The sequence below is a fragment of the Ananas comosus genome, unplaced genomic scaffold (genome assembly GCF_001540865.1).
Source record: "Ananas comosus cultivar F153 unplaced genomic scaffold, ASM154086v1, whole genome shotgun sequence".
NCBI classification, from domain to species: Eukaryota; Viridiplantae; Streptophyta; class Magnoliopsida; order Poales; family Bromeliaceae; genus Ananas; species Ananas comosus.
Window position 1 is genome coordinate 10,232 of NW_017891717.1, and position 3,606 is coordinate 13,837.

General features: G+C 36.7%; 1 protein-coding gene across 1 annotated transcript; it reads left to right on the forward strand.

Moving 5' to 3' along the window:
* Positions 1–325: 325 nt before the first annotated feature.
* LOC109705104 (calmodulin-binding receptor-like cytoplasmic kinase 3) lies at positions 326–3,606 on the forward strand (the record flags this gene model as incomplete). The annotated part of the gene is given in 6 exon segments (XM_020225862.1): positions 326–1,182; positions 1,544–1,798; positions 2,236–2,498; positions 2,859–3,024; positions 3,105–3,194; positions 3,543–3,606. Coding segments are annotated over 6 exon segments (1,157 nt in total), but the record flags the coding sequence as incomplete, so codon positions are not given.

The window sequence follows — 3,606 nt, forward strand, 5'->3', positions numbered from 1 at the left end:
TTATATATTTTTATCCTAACTCTATTTTATTCAATAGCATCTATGGACCTGAATACCAAACTAAGCTTAAATCACGTTTAATTCGGGATAACTTAATGGGTGATAATTATAGGAATATATTGAAAATAAAAAAAAGTAGAGATAAATTAAATATTTTTAAAGTTTTGAAAGGTATATAGTAAATTATCCCTAAAATTTAATGCTAAACTTCATCAATTCCTTTTTTTTAACTAAGGAACAAAAAGAAAAAGTTCAGGGACCTTACTGATTAAAATTTTAGGGGGGGTGAAAATAAAACTCAGCCGCGGGGCAGCGGTTGCAAATTCCGTGTCCACCGCTCCTCTCCTTGGTCTACTGTAGCTACGAAGATGATAACGTCACCCCCAAATAAAACTTTTCTACCAGAGCCGCCGCGGCTTCCTCTCCCAGTTTTCGCGTTCTCAAGCTTCGTACGATGCTCGATTGAGCTCTCTCTCTCTCTCTCTCTCTCGCGCGCGCGCTCCAACTTTGGGAATTTTCCAAGTTTTTTTATTATTTTTAGGAGTTGGGTCTCATGCAATTTGTCGATTTGGGGAAGGATCGAGCTTAAATTGGGCTCAAAATGAGTTTTTTGGGGCGTTTATGCCTGTAGATTTGGGTGGTTATATGCTTAGGTTTCTCTATTTGTGGATCGGTTTCTACTGGGTTTATTTTGCCTGGAATGAATCTGAAACATAGGAGACCCCGCTTTTTTGATTTGTTTTGAATTAATTGGAGTTTGAGAAGTGGGCTTTGCTCAATTTGGCCGTTTGGAAATGGGGATTTACTAGTTCGGCTTCAAATTTTGATTTTTGTTGGAGTTTCGTCCTCAAATTTGTGCTTAGATGGCTCTAATCCTTTTGGGTCTAGTGATTTTGTTGCAATCACCTCGGATTTTGGTTTCTGGATCGATTCAGAGCCTCGCAAAGGTTTGTGGGGATGATCAGGTTGTTTACTTGGAAGATTCTGATGGGTACCATCTTTCCCTCAATCAGAGTAGGATTGAGGATCCTGTTCTTGCTTGTGAGATGCTAAAATCCTATTTGGTGGATGGTTGCTTCCTCTGCGACTCGCAATCATCCAAAGAATGGTTAAGGATCAGTAAAAAGTATTGCGGTGGCAACTTTGATTTGTTTCACCATGAGGATTGCAAGCCTAATTCTGGTAAAAACTCATCAAATTTGTAATCTTTATGTTGTTGTATTATAATCATCCAAGTAGGTTGGTTTAATGATAGGCCATAATCTAGCATGTTAAATTGCATTAAATTATTTCAATAAACTTGAACAGGTTCATGTTTTCTAAATCTAATTTTACTGTCTCTTTTTCTTGCACATATATTTGCGTACTTTTCCTATTAGATGAGAATAACCAACTTGCTAATTTTCCTTATCAATCTTTATGAGCAAAAATGTAATTACTGTCTTATTTCTTAGCTAATTGGGAAGCTTATTTGAATGCAAAAATCCATTGGGTTTGTTTTTCTATGATGCAACTGATTATACATTTTTCATCTTCATTGCAGCGGGTTTTCATCAAAAGGTGTCGAGGAAACTTTTACTGCGAGTGCCAGTAAATGCCTCAAACCTAAAATACCCTAGCGAGATAAGTGATTCAAAGAGAGATGTGCAAGATCATAATGTTTCCTCAGAATCAGATGATAACTCTCTGGCCGTACCAGGAATGATCCTTTTATGTGTTGGTTTTCTCTGTCCATGCTTTCGCCCAAGAAAGAGAGATACAGGCGACCATAATGTTATCTCCAGTCAGCTGAATCCAGGTGAGTTAATCAAAAGAATATGCTGTGTAAGTTATATTTACTTGCTCACGTTTGGTGGTGGTGGTAGTGGTTTTGTTTGTTGTTTGTACGTAGATCATGACACTTCTTGTGTAGCATCGTTTTCTACTATGTACTAGCATCTAAACTCATGAATTATATACTCTCTCATATCATGTTCTTAGTTTTCTTCTAAGGTTGGTAGTTAAATGATTTGGTGGAATTAAGTGGGGTTCTTGTTGTCCAGACTTTTCTAATAGCTTGTCTTTGTGGTCTTAAAGGTGCTGATTACTCCAAATTCTAAATCAAACAACCGTTTCCTCCTTTTGGTTATAAAACACGGTTTCGTACGATGTATTTGTCATATTAATTTATTGATATCAGAGAATAAGCGACACATAATGACTTCTACTTTAAACAACTTTTTTCTTTTGATACAGTGGATTCTGTTTCATCCGTTGAAGTAAGCTCGTCGTCGGAAAGGACTGTGGCAGGCTCACTAAGAGTCCCTCCGAGTCCATCTAGATTTTCAATGTCCCCACAGCTGAGTAGAATTGGATCGGTACATCTCACCATCCATCAGATTTTTAAGGCTACGCAGAACTTTTCACCTGCCTTTAAGTTAGGTGAAGGAGGATTTGGAACCGTTTACAGGGCTGTTTTGCCAGATGGCCAAGAAGTTGCTATTAAGCGAGCAAAGAAGGTGTTTTTCTATGTTTTTCTTATGCTAATTTTTTTACACCTAAATTAAATCCTCTAATATAAACTTTGTACTTCTCTCTTATACTGCCACTAGTATTATCCTTGGACCTTTTCTACTAGTCTCGTTACATCCTATCTTCATAGCCACATGTTCGATGTGGCATCTTTGTGCTAATTCTCATGTTTATTTTGTAAATTTCATATCTAGAAACAATTGGATGGGACTCTACTATTAATGATACTTTATTATCTTTTAAGCTATTTCCCTTCTCGAATGTTTCTTCATTTTCTTCATATCGATATTTGATGATAAATTTCTTAATATTTTCTTGGCTCTCTGTTGATAACAACACTTGCACAGGAACAATTTCCAGCTTCTCGAGATGAATTCAGTAATGAAGTTGAGCTGCTTTCAAAAATTGATCATAGGAACTTAGTGAGATTACTAGGTTTTGTCGATAAAGGAAATGAGCGCATTATCATTACCGAGTTTGTTCCAAATGGTACTCTTAGAGAGCACTTGGATGGTAAACTGTATTTCTTTTCTATCTTAGTTTTATTTTCTCACTCGTAATGAAGTTACTTATGCAATTGTCTTTTTCTGCAGTTCAACGGGGGAAGATCCTAGATTTCAACCAACGGCTGGAAATAGCTATTGATGTTGCTCATGCACTGACCTATCTCCATCTTTACGCAGGTAGGACTTCAAATCTTCAAAATTATCTGCATATACATACCTGCTTAAATAGTAGTCCTTTTTCTTTGCAAATGAATGAATGCCATTGTTCATTTAGCTATAAGCGGACATGAGCACTAATGAAGAATATGGAGCAAGATATGTCTTGATGATAAATCGATAACAAGGAAATTACGTGAAAAAATGAAAGCAACTCAACTTTCGCACGCAAGCACGCACGCACGCACGCACGCACGCACGCACGCATGCAATTTAACATTTTATGTTGCAGAATTTCGTGTAGTCATTTATTCTTTTATGCTTCTATTAACACTAACAAGTCTTCTCTAAATTTGACTATGTAAACAGAAAAGACAATAATTCATCGAGATGTGAAGTCATCCAACATTCTTCTTACTGATAATTACAGAGC